The sequence below is a fragment of the Pimephales promelas genome, chromosome 9 (genome assembly GCF_988280905.1).
Source record: "Pimephales promelas chromosome 9, fPimPro1.hap1.1, whole genome shotgun sequence".
Lineage (NCBI taxonomy): Eukaryota > Metazoa > Chordata > Actinopteri > Cypriniformes > Leuciscidae > Pimephales > Pimephales promelas.
In genome coordinates, this window is record NC_142777.1 from 17,666,423 (window position 1) to 17,685,780 (window position 19,358).

The window sequence follows — 19,358 nt, forward strand, 5'->3', positions numbered from 1 at the left end:
AGGATCATTGAGTGGGAATCTGTGGAAAGTCAGCCTTTCCCCTGGAGATAACGCCCGCGGACGTAATCTCACTGCTTTCTGTCGGTTGAAGCATCCAGGAAAAGCACACATACGCACCATTTTGAAAAAAGAAACAAATACAGCTCTGAATCACATTTAAATTAGAGCATATAACCCATGAAGCGTGTGTCCTCTGTTGTAAATAGCGCTCGCGGTTGTATCGTTATCACGTTACCCCTGTCGTAAAACGCGCATGTGTCAAGATTCATTCATGCACTTTCAGCTTGAGTTTTATACCCTTCTCTCGGTCCCAAAAACAATAATCATAATGAAACGGCTATTTTAAAAGATTGTCCCTAATGCTCTATGTAACTTAGTCATGCCATGATACATATTATTTCTTTCCCTCGGTCAGTCTCGACTAACTTGACCTAAAGGTGAAACGTAGAGCTCTTAATAGCCAATCAAATCTAAGGAGGCGAGGTTTTTAAAAAATGTTCACTAAAAAAAATATGTATGTAGATTTATAACACTTACTATACTTATTATTACACTACATTTACATAAAATAAAACTAGTTAACGCTCTTTGTAAAATTGACAGTAAAATTAACATATTCTGACTGCCTTCATCCACCTCTCTTTTTTTCCCTCTTTTTGAATGTTGTGAACACTATGTGTTTTTCTTGCTATTTTCTTATTCAACACTATTAGTCCTGGTGATATGTGAAAATGATGTTCGCTTTTTCATAAAAGCACGAAAATAGTGGTAGTACACATACATTTTGGAGCCCTGCACATTTTCAGAAATGGAGCCATCGCAAAAACACTTATGGCGACCATTTTGCTTTCCGCCATTACTTGAATTATGTATTTTGTATTATATCTCCTGAACCAAACAGGATAACTTGGGAAATGTGATGTCTGACCCTATGTTTTGATGGTCAAGGATTACAATGATACCATACAACATCATAAACTGTTCATGTCCCTGAATTCACCTAAACATTTTATGATATTTTATATGGTATGATTGTAATCCCTGGTCATCAAAAGATAGGGTTATACATCATAGTTTCTGTGCTATGTTTGATTCAGGAGATGTGATACAACATACATAATTTGGTTAGGGCGGAAAAGTAAAGTGGTTGCAATGGTTATCACTAGGCGTTTCAGTCCCAGTGTAGTCCCCCATGACATAATGTGGTTTATTTTGGTCAAAAATGACCCAATACTGGTTTCTAAACATTCATTTGACATAGTTAACCCCACTCTACCATAAATCAGAATATATATCCAGGATTATTTAAAATAATTACTTTGATTTTAGTGCTAGTTCTTTTTCAACATTCTTATTTATAATAATTCCTCACCAAAATATAGTTTTATTAATACATTTTAATGCTTAAACTCTTTAAAATATGTTGCGTGTTGCGTCCCTAATATATTGAACAACTGTTACTCTGATGGAAAGTCCATCTGAACACACCCCTCTAATCACATGACTCAGGAAGTAGAATACTTTTTGGCTGCAAACTATTTATAAGCTGAGAAAATATCACACCGACCTTAATTCAATCCTTTTTCAATGTTTTAGAATGAATCATTTATGTGGTAAAACATAAAATGTCCACATTTATAATGGAAACTGATAATTGTTTCTAATTTTGAAAATATGGTTAATAGGTTAAAAATCATCCTCAGTGATCACTGCGCACTAGCTTGTTGTTCATTACATCAAATGGTTTGTATGTATTTGTCTGGAAATTGCTGTTGTCTGCTGCAGAAAAGCACCAACACTACAGGGTACGTCATGATGCAGACCCTGAAATAAGGCAGATTACCTTAATAAAGAGAAGGTGAGGTGGATAAACATCATTGAAGAAAATAGCTAAGGAAATTAAGCTGTGGCCCCCTTTTAGTTTAGGTCGCCCCTGACTGGGATGCCTTATGTATGAAGAATTTCTAAATAGGAGAACAATTGACCATTATTTCTAAATAGTGTTGTTTTAATTTGCCCCAAAGCAGAAGCGTACCCGTATATGTATACGTGGTGGCTCAGAAGTGATCAGGGGTTAGGGGCATTTAAATTTAAACCCAATGCACGGGGTCCATCAATAGCGGACATTCTCTCATATGAGTGCCGTTTTACTGTAAAATGATAGGTAACACTGATTAATTACATTAAACAAAGGGGCCATGAATATATTCTCCTTTCACAGAATACAGACTAAACAAAGATGAATTATTAAAAACAGTCAGGAAGATTATGAGGAATGCTGGAAGTTTAATAAAAGAAAGGAAAAACAAAAACAGTAGTAGCAATTATTTAAGGCATAAAATGTGTTAAATTTCACATCTAATTTGCTATGACTGAACAGCTAGGAATTGCCAAGAATGCACCAGTTTTTATAACTACATTAAAAGAAGCAATGCCTCAGTCTAATAATTTTTTTAGAAAAAAAATCAAACATACTAAAAAAAAAAGAAAATGCGATCACAGGGACGTAATGGACATATTAACAGATGTTCCAGCGTCAATGGTTCATTTCTTCGTCCCGTTACTCTGTGCTTTGGCTTTCTCCTTTTCCAAATATTTCTGATAAGAAGAAAACAACATGTTTAAAAAAAAATATACTGAACAACAACAAAAATGTCAATGTAATAATGCTAATATTGACTAATAAAAAAAAGTGAATCCTCAAAATGTAAAGCATAAAGATCTCAGTCCTGCTCTGACATCATTGATCAAGGATAGATAAAAGGAAAATATATATCACCTTAAGTTTATCGTAGTGTGCTTGGCTACTGCAGTGAATTTTCTTAGCAGTGTCCTCATTAGAGTAAAACAGGAAGCAGATTCTGCAGTAGTACCCCATCTTCACAAACTCCACACCTGAAACAGGACAAATGAGATTCATTAATGAGGCTTCTTCTTATAATAATAATAATGAAATATTTACTTAGTGGGGGTCCATCACTTTTTACAATCCATTTATGGTTTGGTTTAAAGCATTTTATAGCAAGCCAAAAAATGATTTAGTGTCGCATCTGTTCAAAAAGCTGAAGAAAATTCATATAAAACATCTTAAGTCAAACACCTTATTTCTTGTGAAAAACAAAGTCATCTTACCCACTGGGACATTAGGATCATATGGCTCTAGGGTAGAATGGCTAGTTTCAGGCTTTATTTCAGATGGTGCTATTGTAATTGTCTTTTCCTCAGTCTTCACACTCTTCTCTGAAGCAACAGTTTCTTCATCTTCAGCCTCCTGGTCAAAGGATACATCAAGCAAAGCAGTGGTTGAATCAATTCTCTTTCTTTTCTTTCTTTTTTTTTTTTTTAATGCTTTGTCTACTGCTTGGGGGGGCTGAATTCACTACGTTTAGACTGCCGATAAATGCTGCCCAAATCTGATTTTGCTCACATGCGACTCACATCTGTTTCGCATGACAGTGTGAACAGCACAAACCATATGGAATCTCATCTTTTCAATAACGATTATATCGGAATCCATGCGACTTTTACGTCACGCTAGATCAACATTCATCACAATTCTGAGTTCATGCGAGTCACTTAAAAGATTTTACATGCCTGACATTTTCGAGAGTTGCTAAAGGTAGAAGGACAGTGATGTGTCAGAACTCAAAAGTATTACAATGACACCTCTTAGTCCAGGTGATATGTACATTTTTTCATAAAAGCATGAAACTTGGTACTCTTGTACAGTTTGGGGCCCTGAACATTTTCAGAAATGGAGCCATCCCAAAAAGTCTTGTGGTAAACATGGCAGCCATTTTACTTCCACCATAATCAAATTATGTATTTTGCATTCTATTTCCTGAATCAAACATAAGATGTCTACTCCAATGTTTTGATGGTCAAAGATCACAATGATACCATATAACACATTATAAACTGTTCAGGTGAAAAGCTAATAGTGAATTCAGGGATGTGAGAAGGAAATCGCAGTATCTGAGAACCTACTAGACTTTATAAAAAATAATAGTCTGTTGCTTGCATGCATGTTGTGTAGAGTTTAAAATAAGTTTAACCAAAGCTTGATTCTTTGGTTCATTAACCTTGATAATACAGTGACTGTGTAAAGAGTAGAATATTCAATATGATCTTTCAATATGAAAAATTATTTCCAAAATTCTGGAGAAGCTTTTTGTTTAAAAAAAAAAAAGATTGTTTTCTTAAATCATTCTTTGATAAACTATAATCAGTTTGGGTTTCGAAGCACCCGCTAAAAAGCTATGGCTTTGATGAAAATCACAGAAGATATTACTACAGAATTGGAGAATAAAAATTATACGTTGGTGTTTATTGATCTTAAAAAGGCTTACGACACTCTTGATCATGGTATATTGATATCTAAATTACCGACATACGGAATTAGAGGTGTAGTATTAGTTATTTAGTAAATAGACAACAATATGTGGCGTATATAGGCCATGAAGCATCGTCCGTCATGATGGCTGACAGCCATTGCTATGAATGCTATTGTTAGACCAATTCAAAAATTGTCTTCATTTGTGTCTTTCTTTATTCTATTGTATTTATTTGTGGTACTTTTTCAATTTAATTAAACAATTTACATCAAGCTTCTTTGTGTTGTGTAAATTCTTAACAAAATTACCCCACTGTAAAAATGCAATGAGGGCAAACATCAGGCAAGATAAATAATCATTTTGTTTGAAAAAAAAAAAAAAAAAAAAAAAAAAAACGCGTAATCGCTTACTTTTATGTCGTCTGTGTTAACTTCCGTATGACAGCATATGCTGCGTGACGTCTTTTTATCATACTGGACTGACCATATACGGGTCGGTCCAGGGCCATGATCTGATCACACTGGAATCTGATATTGGCCACATTCAAACAATGTGAAAGAAAAAAAAGGGTCTGAGCAATAAATAGGAATTGAGCACCAAGGCTCACAGTATGAAAGTTTTAAACTCCAAAAACAACCGATCATGTCGTTTGACAAGTTGTAATCAGATATAAGGCAGACTCGTAATGTTACAAGAGTGACGTAGTTTTAAAACACTCCATGGAATATCAAATGAATTTCTATGTTTCTCCACCACATTCCTCTCGGTCAGGTTGTAGCGCAAACATTTGTGCCAAGAGCACTGGAGCTGTCAGATAAAATTTCATCTTTTGTGTTCTAACCTCATCCAATTCATAATATGAACAAAAATAATGAAGTCACTCACAGGTTCAGTCTCCATATTCTGGAGCTCTGATGTGTCTTCGCATTGTTTCTCCTCTGACTCTTTCTTCACCTCAGGAGTGATTTCTGCTGAAACATTTTGACTTTCCTTCTCTTCATGACTCTCCATCTCTTTAGCTTTATCAGCGACAGGCTCATCCACTTTGATCTTCTTGACAGAAGGTTCTTCCTCTTTCTTGTCTTTACTTTTTCCAGATGAGTTCCTCTGAGCCTCATCCTCTTCGGAGCGTTCTCTCTTGAGTGACCGTTTATCCTCGGTCTCTGGGCTTGGAGGTCTTTGTCTGTGAGAAGATAAAATTATCAAACAGATTTCCATGTAACATTCTTTGGAAATCCATTTTATTATTTTCCATTAAAAAAAATCTTAAATGTCCAACTCACCCACGTTTCAGCTGCTTATATTTCCTGCTCACGTAGACAACCAGTCGTTTGCCTTCAAATTTAGGTCGATTTTCTTTGTAGGCCTCTGCCATTTTCTCTGCATCTTCCCCTCTTTCCATCTCAATGAAGCACTGAGAAAATATACAAATATTATTTATTTTGTCCTTGTAAATCCAATAGAAAGTTACATTTTTATAATCACCTCACTGCGCAATGGATTCAGAAAATATCTTCTGATTTTTCCAAATGGTTCTGCGATTTTTAGAAGTGATGCATCTGAGCCTTTGAAGGGTGGAACATTACCAATGTAGATGACTCTGCCACTCTGTAGATGTTGCACAGATATTGGCGACGTTAGCTTTTGCTTTTAGATTCACATTTTATTCATGGTATGGTGAGCTAATAAGCCCAAATCTTACCTGGATGGTTGCATAGGTGTGTGAATGAAAAACCTTCACAGGTTTTCCACACACAGATGGTAAGACATTTCCACTGTAGAAACTAACCATTGCTCTTGCCTCTTGTTCATTGGAGAACTCCAGAAATGCCTAACACAGAGCACAACCACAATTCATCAAGGAAAAATCTCTACAATCTGTCTCTACAACAGACAGAATGCCACAAAGACATGTGGCATCGGTCAAGCATAGGGTTGGGTATTGTTTAAATTTTAACGATTCCGATTTTGCTTATTGATTCATATTGTTATTGATTCCTAATTTTGATAGAATAAATGTAAATGAGATAAAAACACTTTTTTTAAGCCATATTACAATACATTTCATTGTGGCTGAATACCATGAACAAAATCAACAGGCTAAAGAGCACTTACACAAGGAACTTTTGCCTATGGTTTAAAAATACCATGAAAACAACTAACCAAATGAATATAAAATTCAAGTAAAAGAAAACACTCTTTAAAAATTATTTATAAATAAATAAATACAACAGAACAAAGATACAAAGTTAAGGTTTTCAGGTATTCAGATATAGAAACTAATCAAATGTAAAATAACTGCACATTATGAATAAAATATACAGCATACATTACAAATATAGTTAAATGTTATTCAGTCTTTTGTTGTTTAATTAACGTTATTATTATAGAGAAGGCAGCAGCAATAGTATAGCATCAGAAATCTGCATGAATAGCTGCAGTGAATGAAGCGGTCTGAACTATCAAGAACAGAATATATCTGAGAGCTGTTACCTCAGGCCTCACGTCTAAGACCAGGTTCCGCACCACTTTACCAAATGGCTTGGCAAGATTAAGGATTTCATCTAGATAACCGTAGCCACGTTTAAATCCAACGACATTCACAACTCTCAATCCCTAAACAAAACACACATTCATATTTTTTCCAATAAATAAATCAATGCACAGAGATTAGTTGTAAACTATTTTAAAACGACAATTAAAAAGTGACTTACTCCACTATCCTTGGAGCTTCCTGAAACATTAAAGATGAAATAAAGCATTATTAAATGGACTGACTTTGGTTTAAAAAAAGTCAGAGAACACCGACATAGTAGTTTATTAACAATATGACTACAATCTTTTATTATTATTTAACACTGTCAACTCAGTCATTGACATGCATTGACACTGTTCAAGGGCATTACCTGATGTGTTTGTAGCTTTGGACTTTGAGTCTTGTCTCTCGCCTTCCTCCTCTTCTCCTAGCTCATCAAGAGTAACAAACTCATCCATGTTCTCAGGAAAGTCAGTTTCAGTTTGACTGTCCTAAAAGCAGATACAGATAGTCAAGCAGATTTGCATGTCAAAATAGTGAACATGCAATTTATATTAAAGGAGTAGTTAGAAGTAGCTCCAAAGATGACAAAAGAACACCATAAAAGTGGTCCATACGATTGTACAGCTTCAGAAAACTTGGAATGGTTAAAAAACCAGTTTATGGAACATAAAAAAAGTTACTTTTTAAGTTAAAAGGTTAAAATATTATTTCAATAATTAAAAAAAAAGTTTTTTAGGTTAACTAAGTTATAGTAACACAGTAAAAAAAAGACTACAAAGACTTCTGTAAAGACTACAAGCACTAGTTCCCACCCTTTCAAACTCGCCCATAGGTGGTTGGACCTAATGCCCTAACAGACGCATCACAGGTCAGCGCCAGATCAGTTTGATTTCAACGGGTATAAAGTTTTGAAAATAAGGACAAGGGTACTGAATATGCAGACAGATGCATTATGGAGGATTGGGATTACACAAAGTCAGACAGTTTTTTGAAAGCTAAGCTAGGATGCTCTTGCTCAGTGGAGAAAGCTAAGTATTAGGGGTTACCATCCCCTTTTTCCGGACATGTCTGGCCGTCGATGTCCAGGATTCAGATTTTGCTTTCTGCAGTCGCCGTTCATTGTTTACATGCACATATTTTGTTTCAATCTAACTGAATTCATTCTGATTGGTAGTATTTACGTGAACGCTAAAGAAGTGATCGGTTGATGTGGGTTTTAACATTGCTAAGAAAATTCCCGCTCCTCCGTGAGAGATACGAGACCGGAGCGTCTTACAGTTGTCGCTCATCAGTAATTACGCCACCGGCCTCACGCGGTTCTCCACTTTCGGGGTGGGACTTAACATGCCGATTGGTTCTTACCACTTGTACTTTCTGCCCGATGGCGCACGTTCGTCCCATCCATCTCACGGTCAATGTCCGCTGATAACAAACGTCTACTTTTATATCTAGCATTACGTGCATTCTGAATACACTTAGGGTGCTCATCTCTTTTCTGCAGTTTTGTTAATTACCTCGTTAGTAAACCAATCGCACACAAAAGCAGCACAGCTTGAATCTCCTCCATACAAAACTCAAAACACACTCAAAACTCAAAACAAATGCGCAGACTGGGAGGAGCAGTCGCACACAGTTCAACGTCACTGCATAATCTTCCCGCCCTGGAACGGTACTTTAGTCCACGGTGTAAACGCAGTAAGCAAGCGGTCTGGGGCAAAAAAAGTTCCTATGAAAAAAAAGTTCAAATAGTTCCTGATAATTGCGGTGTAAATGCGGCTTTAGAATGGCTTAAGCAGAGGCATTTCACTTCAGATTATGTGCTAATGTGCAAAAGATCCTACCTGCTCTTCGTTGTCCTCCTCAGCACCCTCATCTTCTGGTTGGTCATCATTCTGTTCCTCAAGGTCTTTAGGAAGTTCATCTGTGTTCTCCTGCTCAGCCTCAGATGTTGTAGGTTCCTCCTGTGGAGTCTCTTCCTGTTTTTCACCAGAGTCTTTTTGGTTTTCTGTGGTCTCATCGCTGGATTCATTTCTGGCTTGCTGCTCTTCAGGGTCCTCCTCATCCTCTTTGTTGGCGTCATCAATATCTGGTGCTTGTTCACTGGTTTGCTCTGGATCACATGATAGGTCGACATCATCTGCAGAGGGATCTTCATCAAAACCCTCTTCGTCTCCATCACGTGCTTCCATAACATCAGCTTCATCTCCTGCCCCATCTCCCAGGGCCTCTACTTCCTCAGGCTTTGGTTCCTCTTTTTTGTTATCAGAGCTCTCTCTGGCTTTGGAAGTAGAGGACCTTTGATTCTTTGATGAAGGTTTTTCCCCAGTTCTGCTGGTGGCACTGCTGCTACCGCTTCTCTTACGGGCTGGTTCTTCTCTTCCTTGGTCGCCCTTTCCTGGTGGGACCCTGGAACAACATGTATAGCACATTTGGTTTTGTTTTCTTTCTAAAGATATCATTGGTCTCTCAGGATAGTAAGGAAAACTTACGTTAGAGTCTTATACTTTGTGCAGATGTTCAGTCGAATAGATCTTCCACTGATAGTCAAAGGATTGACAGTGTAGTACTTCACCAACATCTCTGCATCCTCAGCATTGCCCATTTGAACAAATGCCTGTTTTAAAAATGATCAACATATACATTCATTTCCAGGACATACATTTTTAAAATGTATGTTCTGGAAATTGCTGCAAATGTAACTTGCCTCATCATTAAGAAAGAGATGTTTCTCAACAGTACCAAATCGACGAGATATTGTGAGGAGCTCCATTTTCTTGTCACTCCCTCGTGGTAAATTGGAGAAAAACACCACCTGGCTGACTCCTCTCTTCACAGGCCTAGGGTCTCTGCCTGGCCTTCCACTTTTCTGTATTGATAAAGCAAATAAGCTTAATTGAGCCATTATACTTATTTATACTTAACTAATTAAAAAAAAAATCATCTTACCTCAATTGCCATCAGTTCCTTTGACAAATAAATGTGTATCTCTTTCCCATGCAAAATGGCTGGTTTTCGCTGATAATAATTAGCCATGGCTAAAGCCTCCTCATGAGTCTGCAGCTCCAGGAAAGCCTTTGAGAGAGAAAGAACGATTTACTTTATTTCATTATCATGACTTTTGATCTTGAATAACTGTTCATACATGCAGACTCTACCTTGTTTTTCAGTATTAGATTCTCACAGATGGTGCCAAAGGGTTTTGCCAAGTCAAACAGGCTGTTTGTTGACATCGGTTTTCTTTCGTATTTTACCACGACCACCCTACTTCTTATCTAAAATAAAGATATTTATTAGTGCAAGCACCAAGATATCCATCCACTCAAACAAAAGATCCCATACTGAAAAGGACATCCTTGCAGAACTGCAATTTAAAGGCGTGGTAAAACACATTTTTTCAAAGACTTGATTGTGTTTGTGGGGTGCACTGTAACATGTTCATGCTTTGTTTTTTTAAAAATGTAATTTAATTTATTTTTCCTTTATTCTACACTGCTCTGTCCCTCGTAAAAACAGTCTGATGGTTTCCGGGTTCTATGAAGCCAGTAACTCAAAAATACGCAATGGGCTCAGATTGGTTTGCTGGCCCAGTGTGTTGTGATTCGCTCATTTCTCTATATGGCTCTGGATTTGCTAACCGCCTGGTGCACGTTTTTCGGAAAAGTCACACCCCTTACCTTTACTGGTAGTTTGTGTGTTATAAACAATAAATCCATACCAATTTGAGCCTGAATCGAACCCAGAGAATGTTAGTGAAGATGATTGAGCAGAACCTGTTCAAGAACGGCTGTTAAACGACATTTCAGAATAGTTTGTTTTTTGTTGTTGTCATACTTTTTAGATACGCTGTTTTTAGAATGATTGTCAAATATCTGGCACCAGAACTAATAACCATTAATTATCAAAACGAACACTAAACATTGGCTTTACTATAGTAGCCAAATCAAACACAGAACCATGTTTAGCATGCCTGTAGATAAACATATACATAAAAGCTCTAACGTTAATCAAATAATAATTTACACTAATTCCAACTTCGCTGTTGAGATTTAAAAAAAAATATTTGTAACGTTAGGTGTTAGTCGGATAACGTTAAGCATGAATTTGAATGAGCATTTAACAAACTGTTTTGCAGAGCCAAACAGCATTGTCATTTGTTTACTTCCTTACTACAACGTAAAATGAACAATAGAAACTATTACAGGAAAACACATCAACGAAAAATAAATCATACTTACAGGGCTTACATGGCCTGTAAACAATAGCTTCTGTTCTTAAATTTGGAACTGCTCCATCTTTCAGGACAAGCCGTTGTGCAAATCCTGCATTGAACTCTTATGGAAGCTTTCCTCCGTAAAATGTGCAGCACAGAGAGCACGCGTGAGATTTGGATAATAATTATGAGGGACCGAGTTAAAAATAAAATGTAACCACTGATCCCTAACTCCCCCGTCCCCAGTAAGGCTGAACAAAGTGGACCTGCATTTACGGCATTGCGGCAACAACACTCCAGCCTACTATACTACAACAACTCTTCTCCAAAGCAATATAAAATAGACTCGCCCACTTTATTTAGTATTCTCGGAGGAGGGGTTTATGTAAATATTGGGGTTTGTGACATCAGCAACCCTGGAGAAATGTTGTGTAGTCCTTATCGGCCATTTGCTGTAGTTCTTAGAAATGTATTTCTTTAAAAGCAAATATCTCCCTTTAAACTTTGTGTCGTAACTTCGCAGATGTTGTTTGTTAAAACAGCAACATTACACACTAGCTAAAGTTAGAAAAGTGAGATTGTGTTTTACCACCCCTTTAAACAATAACAGATAACACATTCAGTGCATTATTACCTTGGGTGCCGCTGCATATGATGTCATTTTATTTGTCATTCCCACACTGGAATCAGAGCCTAAAAAAGTTGTTCAAAAATTGCGTGACCGATTTAAATTAAGCAGCTAAACAATAAGACACAGGGAATTAACAGTGTTAATGTAGCAAAGTTCTGAAATGAATACAAATTCAGCTATAAAAAGACTACAGCATCATCATTATTCAGCTCAATTTAGTTCAATAACACTGTCAATACGTTGCAGACATCAAAAGAAATGTTTGTCATCTTCAAGTTACTTTTACAAGTTAACAAAGTGCATCTTTAAAGATTACAGAAACTCTTCTTTGATTACTGAATTTACTGGAATCTTTATTCATCATATGACTACTTATTGCTTTAGGGGTAAAACTTATTTTACAGGGAAAAATAATTTAGCGCGTGTAGAGGTGTAACTTAGTGCACCTTTAACCCAAGTCACAAGTAAAGCCTTACATTCAAACAAAAAAAATTGTGGAAAGATAGCAGACCAGGCTACATCCTCTCATGGATTTATTACCCCAGCTGGAGCTCATCCCTGTTCTCTGTAGACCACCACCAATTGGAGCTGGTCCCAGCAATCCATCCGAACGACTCTTTGAGTCCATGGAAAGGGATGTCGACCTGAGAGGAATTCATGTTTAATATGCTTTTCTATACAGATGCTTGTAATAAGCAGGATGTATCATAGGATGCATCATGAAAAAAAAAAATAGTAACATACATGCGACTAGAGGGCATTTGAGGATCCCAGTCCGGGTACCTATAAAACAACAGGAATGAGTTTTTAGTTATATATGTATATTTTACAAGGTGAGGTTAGCATTTAATCAAATTGTTCATGTTCTTATTTTTGCTTTTCAACTGAACCTTCTGGTTATCACCATGAACTGAGCAGTATCCACTGGATAATGACTGATGATCCAATAATAGATCCATAGTGGACCTGTACTGTAGGCCAAGTTTAGGCTTGTTTCTAAATGACTATCAAGAAGGTTTTCTATTGAAGCTAATTTCAGCCACCACTAAATAAAAAATAAAGCTAATTTCTACTCATTCATCTCACAATTCTGACTTTTGTCTTCTTCTCAGAATTGCATGATATAAACTCGTAATTGTGAGTTATAAGGTCAGAATTGCATGATATACAATTGTGAGTTTATATCTCTGTTATGAGAAAGTAAATAAAAAATAGCATTTATCTTTTAATTCCATGGTTAAAACATGCTTCTGTAGTTTAACATCTGAACAATCAGTTCACCAGTTTTCACTAAGTAGTCTACTTACATTTGCAGAAGGAGTTTGCGGTTTTCAGAGTGACGAATCCCAGTCGTGTGTTGAGTCCATTCCTTAAACACAAGGAAGGATGAAAAAAATATCCTTAATAAATTACATGACCTTTATAATAGTAATTAGCTGACAAGCCTTGAAGCATACTGAATAGAAGAGCTAACTTGACAAGCTACCCTTCCTGGCTATGAATGCAATCTACAAATGAGTACTGTAATGGATCTAAAAAAGTAGTTCTAGATACTAAATGTCCTAACTGGAACCAAGCATAAAGAACAAGTCAGAAATACAGCTAACAGCAGTGTATACTATAAGTGTTCAATGAGATTTATGGCCATTTTCTCTTACACAAAATTGACACTGAGAAAAACTAAGAGGTGCTGATTTAAATGCAACAAATGATGCATAAAGATGGTCTTCTGAACAAGTAGGACTCAAGAAAAGGAAGTGTGTGTGCAGGAGCCAAGCAGCTTGAATTACTCACCATGACAGAGTGCACATCAAAATCACAAAGGGAGCACACATGGGGAAACATGAGGGGCATGACTCCCAAGAAATCCTGCACTTTTCTCTGAGACGGGGTGCCCATTCTTCTCTGCATGAACATGTCGTCAGATGTTGATGATGTTGACATGCCAAGGTTGCGGTAGGAATCATGAGAAAGCTCAGAATATTGGCGGTCTCTGCCGCTACCGCTCCTGTAATCTAACATGTCGTACCCTCGACCAGATGTCTCTTGCATGGAAGAATAACCAAAGTCACCTTGTGAGCGGCTTTGAGTCTGCCCACTGGGACGGTCCAACCGTCCACCCTGCACGTCGCCCCAATCGTCTCGGCCGCCTCTGTACGAAGTTTCTGAAGAAAGAGTCGGCAGATCGCTAGCAATGTGGCGGCCGACTTCCATCTTGCGGTTCTTAAGTTGCATGATAAGATGGGGCAAGGTCTCCACACTGATGTTCTCCTCTGGAACCTGTGCTAGTGCGTCCAGATCAGTCGGCGACAGACCTAGGCTGGCGAACAGTTTCATGGTATTGCTAATGTGGCTACCTGCTCGGCGGTGCAGCTGAGAGTCGTGGTCTTTTCCCTCCCCTCCACCCAGACCAGACATGCCACTATGTGACTGGGAAGATGAGCCGTAGGGGTCCGAGTGCGTCTCACCCATACTAAAGTTCAAAGTCTCAGCGGCAGCCAAAAGCCCACGGCCAACAGCAAAGCCTTTCTGAGCATCAGAACCGGTCAATTTCTGGGACATGTCTTTGAAATGGTGGTGCTTTGGCGAGTGGAAGAAGAGAACAATAAAGTGAATCAAAAAGTCCCCAAAAAGACAATCCGTCAATTTAAGCCTGGATCGAGAAAAAGAAGCTCCTCCAGAATGAAACAGCTCTGCAGAAACACAATGGAGCAATGATTTCTAGCATGCTCACAAAATGGTTAGCAGTGGCATAGGAAAGCAAGACAGTGAGCTCCACAAATCCATACAATGCAAGTAACAGAAGTAAAACTTATTTACAATGACAGAGGTACAAATGGTGCACTGACCAAATAGTCCATAAAATGAAGATTTACAAGTACCATGAAGAGCAATCAGTATAATTTAATAAGAAAGTTCAATGGAGCTTTGAAGGGGGGAAAAACTTCAATCAAATTTAGATCCTTAAAATGTGTATGGGAAAGACATGGAAAGGATTGCAGTTTCTTGGTCAGGAGAGAACCAAAGAGAGACAGTGTTCATGTCTTTACGTTGTACTGTATGACCCAAAACAAAAAGAGATCAATGAGCAAAAAATAAGTGATATAAAGCTAATCAACTTTAATGCTTAACTGCAAAAATAATTTGGCATCAAGTCGTCTTGACAACAGACAAACAAATAATCGGGCTCAAGTAAAATATAAGGGTGCAAAGAGAGCAGATGGTTATCTGAACAAGATTAGCATCTTCATCCAAAGAAAAGCGAAATTTTATACATTAACTGTGACTTGAAACTGGTGGTCATAATGGAAAAGACTATATCAAAATGGCCAAAAAATAGAAAGAATATCATGTGACACTTGACAAGCTATTAATTTTTACTATTTTATTCAGATGGAAACAAATGATGTAAAAGTTTGTCATCGCTGTTTTTGGATAATATTGTTTTCGAAAAGCTGAAATAACGTTCTAAGAAAAGTGTATAAAATGGGCTGCCATGCAGACCGTGCCAGTACCATGAAGTCAAAAAAAAAAGGTTAACAAATAATGACAATGTTATAAAAGTAAAAAATAAAACCAAATTAGTTAACATAGAAAGTTTTGATGGACATTATGAACATGTTTCACATGGACAGGAACAATCAAAACTGTAGGCACTAGCTATATTAGTGAAAAATATAAAAAACAAAATTACTAAGCAACAGAATTTAGCATACCTTTAAACCGAACTCACTAGTGCAAAACCTTAAATAGAAATAATTATATGTTTTTCTCCGAATTATAAAAAGCATTATAGAGTTCCAGCCATATATCACTGCATAGCACCCACTGGAGAGATTGTTTTTTTTTTTTGTTGTTGTTGTTTTGTTTTTTGCATAATGTTTTTATCTTCGAATTGAAGAACATCACATAAACACAGTTAAAAAAGACTTTTAAAAAATCCCAAAAGGAAAAATGCTTCTGGAACCAAGGCCGCTGAAAAAGTTCACGTTCCAAAAATGAAAAGTGGAAAGAGTCCATTGTACAATTGGGTCTAGTCGTCCATGACTACGGACCATTGGATAAACTTCTGATGTACAAGGCACACAAAAAAGGGCAACAATTCGGGGGTTTCGTCGTCATTTGATTGGTTGAATTCTAAAGGAGACTTGCAATGCATTCTTTAATGGTCTGCCTGGAAACAAAGCCATTGTGATGCCAAGCCCCCTCAAGGAAGAAGAAAGCCTGAAGTCATGTTTACAACTGTGACAATGAGCGCTTATCAGGATCAACTAAACGCTGGATTTTTGAAAGTTTGTGAAGTTCATGATATATACTCTTTTAAAGACATCCAAGAGTTTGAGGCACTTTGTTGAAAAGAAGAGATATTTTTACTGTTTTGCCGATGGGATATGGGAAGAGTATTATTTTCCAAGCCTGATTTGAAATTGTCAGAACGAAGTCTACAGATGTGTCCAACCGTCTCTTGGTGAGCCATTTGGGCAGTAAATTTGAACAAAGTTCTTGAAAGTATGATTTACTGGTCGCATGCTGTTCTGTTATTGTATGAACATCAACTTTCCATGTTCATACCCCTAAACATAACGCAAAACAAAACAAACTGCAATTGGTTGCTGCTTACATGTCAGTCTGGCCTCTTGGCTGGTCTTTGACCAATGAAAGTTGCAAAGTCCCTTTCAAGGAAAGTCTGTTAATTTGGCAGCCATATTTGCAAAACCTCTGAAATTGCAGATTCTCCCATTCATAAATAATAGAGTGAATATTCTTTCTAAATCTAAAGTCTTTGATGGAGTCCAGACCTTCTGTCGTCAGTCTGAAGGTTTGGCTGTGTGAGACTAGCAGTTCAAAATCCTTAAATTTAAAGCATTCTGCGCAGTAATGAAATGCAAATTGGTCAAGACCAGAAAGGATGGTAGAAGAGTAACGTTATAAAAACTATGATGCAAGCCATAATGCAACTACAGCTGCAATGGCATAACTTGCAAAATGACAACACTGTATCGATGAGACTGATTAACTTAAGTTAGTTTGAAATTATATGCATACAATTATATGCATTAGTAAAGAAAATATATCGGAACAGAGTAAGTTAACTAACAACATGAATTCATGATATTATTAATCTGTATTATGCAGAAATATGAATTTAAAACCATAAAATGTTTTTGTACAATATATTAATAGCATAGCGTTAAGTCTTGCAAATGCTGAAGAAACATACCACATCACATAAACATATTGTATGTATATTATATCTTTAAATGTAAGGTTAGTGTCCGCTGAGCGTGAATCAGAGGTTAACTAATACGATAACACTTACGAACAATCAGATAAACGTTACATTAAATGCAAATTAAGTTAAACGTAAAACTTTATTTAGGCGAAGATTTCTGACACATGGACGATTAAATCCAAGAAAATAGCCGCTTTAAACGCAACACGGAGTGTGAAAATAACTAACTAAGAAAATGCCACCGGACTATGTGCACAACAAGGCCTAAACAGCAACCGCTATCTAAAATATACAATTATGTAGCTTTGGTTTATAGTCAGTAAGTTAATTAAAACAAATTATATAACATTAAATCCTTTATTCGAATGCAACGAGTTGCTACTTACATTTTTTTTCTTATTCTTCTCAACCTTCGGGATGAAGTCCTTTGGGTCGCACGAGTAAAATGAGACGAAGCGCTCTGGCAACCGCGCACAACGTGAACTAGGAAACGATTACGAAACAGAATTTCACTTCCGAGGTGAATTTCAAAATAAAAGCACTAATAATAAAATAGGTGTTTGACAATGCTCTTGGATGATGCAAACAGCCTTGACTTGCCCCTGAAGAAAACAAGCTATCGTGTGTGGTTCACACTTGCAATAAGCTAAATTCAAAAAAAAAAAAAAAAACTTTCTAATCTAGGCTACTTTCCGAAAATGAAAACCCATGTTGGTGTTGGAAAAATAAATGTTTAAGATATAGCCTCTTGCCAAAATCCTAGGCTACTGTGGGGAGGAAAGCCACAGCATTGACTACATTTTTGCTTTATTTTGTTTATGTTAGTTATTGGGGTTTCATTTATAGACCTATTGCTATAAATGATGACATAATCACCCTAATTGTTTTGCTGTCGAGGAATAAAGCTCTGATCTGTGACGAAGACACTCAGTGGTGGCTGGAGAAAAAAAATATTCTAGGTGGGGCTGTTTGTACGGGGGTCGTCATTGTTTACGTTTGTCGCGTTGCATCATGGGAATCGAAACACCGCTAGATACCTGCAATTTGATTGTTTTGCACGTTTGGAGGAGGATTTACAGAAGAGGATGGTTCACTCTTGCTGTGTGGTCGATTGTAGGCCTACGGCTTGTTGGGGGCCTGATAAAAAGTTTTTCATTTTATTTTAAATAAATAAATAAATAGAACACTGATCAATGAAGACTTACCCGGCTTTGCAGTGAGCAGTGATTATTTCTCCATTCTGCGATCACCCATGCTAGATGCGAATCACGCTGTGCTTGGCCAGGTCTAACCTCTGCTTTTACAGACTGATCTCATGAAATGGCGCATGTATAACACGCCAATTCCTATTTCCAACACGCATAATCGCTTTTCAGCGTGTTTATGAATGCCATTGACTTAATGTTACATTACTGTATATAAATATGACCTACCCCAACCCCGTCCCTAAACCTACCCGTCACTGTGGTTAATACCATTTATGAGTCTTCCCCTACCATCCAAGGAAAAAAATATCGCTCCCCAGATGTAGATCTACATTTTGCTTCAGTTAAAGGCATAGATATCTCAAAATGCATAAAGACAACGCCACTTGATTTGAAAGTGGCGTCTATGTTTAAGCAAAAGTCAAGATGTCATGTTGATTTTAGCACTATCACTGCTTTCTGTTTGGCAGAAAAGATCAGCCCAACTTTTCGAGAAGCAAAATAATCATAGGCCTCCCGACTTTTGAAAGCCTTTAATCTTTCATGAGTGAAGGGTCCAGGGGTTTCTATTAAATAAGAATAAATGTCTCCCCAGCAGATTATAGTGACCAAGACACGGAGCCAACGTTTATTGACATCCCAAATCACATATGGGCTTTGAATAACTTCAATTTTGTCACCAATACAAATTTTGAGCTTCTCTCCAAACCTCCGGTCGTCAGATATTAAAGTGCTTATATATTGTGGATTTTGCCTGCTAACTCTCTTGAAAATGATTGTCGTGTCTTTACAGCCGGTCATTCTATTTGTTTTCTTGCCACACAACGACTCGCGCATGCGTACAATGATGTCAACAAAGATCCTCCTATTGGATGACACTAGAAAAGTGTGCCTACTCTGAACGGAAAGGGACACTAAGGAAACCACATCATGCCTGTAGAGAGGAAACATTTGGAGTTACACATATGGATTGGCCATTAGAGCTACATATGGAAGGTCTCTGTGGTGGATCCACCCAAGGGTGGCATCAATACCGAACGGCTCTGCCAAAGGGAAAACCATGGGCTCGCCGACAAGGAAGCTGTACCGTGGATGAATACAAATGTGGGATCACACGTAACAGGGGTGCCCAACCCTGCTCCTACCGGTCGACTGTCCTGCACAGTTCATCTCCAACCCTAATTAAACACACCTGCCTTTAATTTT

At 37.4% G+C, this 19,358-nt stretch overlaps 1 protein-coding gene across 1 annotated transcript; it reads right to left on the reverse strand.

Annotated features, from left to right (window-relative positions):
• Positions 1-2,266: 2,266 nt before the first annotated feature.
• LOC120464881 (uncharacterized) lies at positions 2,267-17,913 on the reverse strand. Its single transcript, XM_039654444.2, has 21 exons — positions 17,334-17,913; positions 13,509-14,407; positions 13,022-13,083; positions 12,459-12,497; positions 12,255-12,358; positions 11,718-11,776; positions 10,029-10,145; positions 9,820-9,945; positions 9,578-9,739; positions 9,363-9,487; positions 8,715-9,279; positions 7,241-7,361; positions 7,049-7,068; positions 6,828-6,950; positions 6,037-6,165; positions 5,820-5,942; positions 5,618-5,748; positions 5,220-5,517; positions 3,133-3,271; positions 2,780-2,895; positions 2,267-2,598 (listed from the first exon to the last, which is right to left on the reverse strand). Exons 2-21 carry the CDS (start codon positions 14,274-14,276, stop codon positions 2,545-2,547), a joined length of 3,381 nt encoding a protein of 1,126 aa, XP_039510378.2. The 5' UTR covers positions 14,277-14,407; positions 17,334-17,913; the 3' UTR covers positions 2,267-2,544.
• Between the last annotated feature and the right edge of the window lie 1,445 nt (positions 17,914-19,358).

Bases quoted from the DNA above. Each gene is read 5' to 3' on its own strand.
- LOC120464881 (XM_039654444.2), bottom strand. From the start codon at position 14,276: ATGTCCCAGAAATTGACCGGTTCTGATGCTCAGAAAGGCTTTGCTGTT. The intron at 6,951-7,048 runs GTAAGTCACTTT...TGTTTTGTTTAG, and splicing joins GAAGCTCCAAGGATAGTGGA to GGATTGAGAGTTGTGAATGT. The intron at 3,272-5,219 runs GTGAGTGACTTC...TCCTTTGACCAG, and splicing joins AGAATATGGAGACTGAACCT to GAGGCTGAAGATGAAGAAAC.